This window comes from Leishmania martiniquensis, chromosome 35 (assembly GCF_017916325.1).
Source record: "Leishmania martiniquensis isolate LSCM1 chromosome 35, whole genome shotgun sequence".
Classification (NCBI taxonomy): domain Eukaryota; phylum Euglenozoa; class Kinetoplastea; order Trypanosomatida; family Trypanosomatidae; genus Leishmania; species Leishmania martiniquensis.
Window position 1 is genome coordinate 1223037 of NC_090170.1, and position 2103 is coordinate 1225139.

At 56.2% G+C, this 2103-nt stretch overlaps 1 protein-coding gene across 1 annotated transcript; it reads right to left on the reverse strand.

Moving 5' to 3' along the window:
• Nucleotides 1-224: 224 nt before the first annotated feature.
• Nucleotides 225-1505, reverse strand: LSCM1_01067 (uncharacterized protein; the record flags this gene model as incomplete). The annotated part of the gene is made up of 1 exon (XM_067318693.1): nucleotides 225-1505. One exon carries the CDS (start codon nucleotides 1503-1505, stop codon nucleotides 225-227), a length of 1281 nt encoding a protein of 426 aa, XP_067174798.1.
• Between the last annotated feature and the right edge of the window lie 598 nt (nucleotides 1506-2103).

Here is a 2103-nt window from a genome sequence, read left to right on the forward strand (position 1 = left end):
CGCCCTCCCTCGAGCTTTGCGATAGAGCGCACGCACGCGGGCTGCGAGCACCGTTCAGAGAAACGAGTGGTAAGGGTGGTGAGAAGAAGATGAGCTGGAGCCTTTCACAAGCTCCAGGGTCACGAGAAAACTCAAGCGCAAACGGATGCGGCGCTGCGGCGCAAAAAATAAGTGAGTGCGGAAGAGCAGAGATCAGCTCAGCAGGGCAATGACTCAAACTACTCTCATAGCTTCATCAATTCAAGCGGTGTTGACAGTTCCTTGACCGGCAATTCACCGCCTGTGATGAGGTCATATTTTCTTAATACCCCTTCCATCAAATCCTTCTCCCGCTGGGCAACGAGCATTGGCTGAAGCTCGGACTTGCCAGTCACGGCGACGCGCTGGCACATACCTGTCTGCCCGAAACGTAGGTTGCGCAGGGCTGCCAGGCATGTGGTCTGCCCCTTCTTTGGCCCGTTGTTCATGTCTGTATATTCGATAAACGTCCACTTCGTGGTGTTGGGGCTATTCGCGGCAATTCTGCTCAGCCCCTTTGCCACGAGCGCGCCAGCATACCCCGCATCCGGCGCCGACCACGGCGTCTCTCGGATCGCCTCCTCCAACTCTCTTTCAATGGTGCCGTAATGGTGCGTGCGGCTTTCCGAGTTAAACTCGCGCACAATGGGGCATCGCTTTGGAATCTCTGTCTCCCGCATGTACTGGTAGCTGAAGCGTGTAGAGGCGACCTTGCGCGACGCAATGGCGTCTGGGTCGTAGACAAACATAAACTCCCGAAAGTCCTCAAACCTGCGTTGCGTGGCTCGGCGGTATTTGGACTCTTCCCGGATGCGTAGGGCATCGATCTGCTGCTCTCTAGACTCCGGCAGCGCACTGTACTTTTCACGCAATGCCTGATCTAGCTCTAGGGGCATCGGAGGAGGAAGGCCCTCATCCATGTTCTTCTGCCGCCGTTGCTTCTCGGTGAGCATGCGGTTCACGGTGTGGTAGCGCTCGACGCTGTACAGCAGAACAAGCACCACCGTCCCCATTGAGATGGCGATCTCCGACCCGTTGAGGAACATAAGCAGCTTGCCAAAGAAGCCACGCTTTTCGCTAGCAGACCTTCGGTCACGATCCTCAGCGGCGCGGCGCGCCTGCTGATCACTCTCCTTGCGCACCCGCTCATTACGCTCCGCCCAGAACGCGCCACCGGTGGGGGTAGCCCGCCTCTGTCTTTCGTGAAAGCGGGAAGACGAGCTTCCCGCCTCGTTTGCAACGCCTTCTCCACTAGATGACCGGCGGTACTGCGCGCGCAGCAAACGGTAGGCGGCGTTGATCTCACGGAACCTGACGGGGTCGCCGTGCTCCACATCAGGATGGTACCTCTTGGTGAGCTCGTAGAAGCGCTGTCGAACCTCCTCAAATGGTGTTCCCGGGGTAACGCCTAGCACCTGATGAGGGCTCAGCGGCCCGCTGTGCCCGCCATGGGTCGTGCAGCAGCGAAGAGTTTGGCGAAGCATCATAAAGGAAGAAGATGTACCCAGTCTGAAAAAAAAATGCGCTCGAAGACTTGCCTAAGAGGGTATAAGGCACGGCGAGGAAAGAGCAGAGCGGATACCTATCGTATACGAGACGGAGAAAAAAAGGAGGAGGAAAGGGGGAGTGAGGGGGGAGCGCTGTGCTGAGTAGCCTTACGATCGGTCGTTATCGTGTATATATATATATGCGAGTGTGTGTGTGTGTGGTGGTGGGGGGGGTAAAGGTAATGAAGGGTCTCTCTCTTCTTGCATCAAGTGGTTGACACTCGCGAGCGTATTTGCGTACGTGAGAGCACTGGTGAGCCAACTTGTGTACCCCTTTTCTACTTCCACTACATTGAATAGTAATAAAAATGGAGGGGGGACGAATGCGGCACTAGCGCGACGGAAGAGGAGAGCAAAGAAGCAGAGGATCACGGCCGGGCAAACTAGCGAGAAGCATAGGAGGTCAACGTTACATAAGCAAATAAAGAAATGCGGAGAAGCACATCACCGACAGTGAAACGAACAGCAAAGGAGTGCGAGCGCGGCAGCGTACCGGGTCGATCAGCAAGACGCGCGTATGCGAGAGACAAGCAACAGC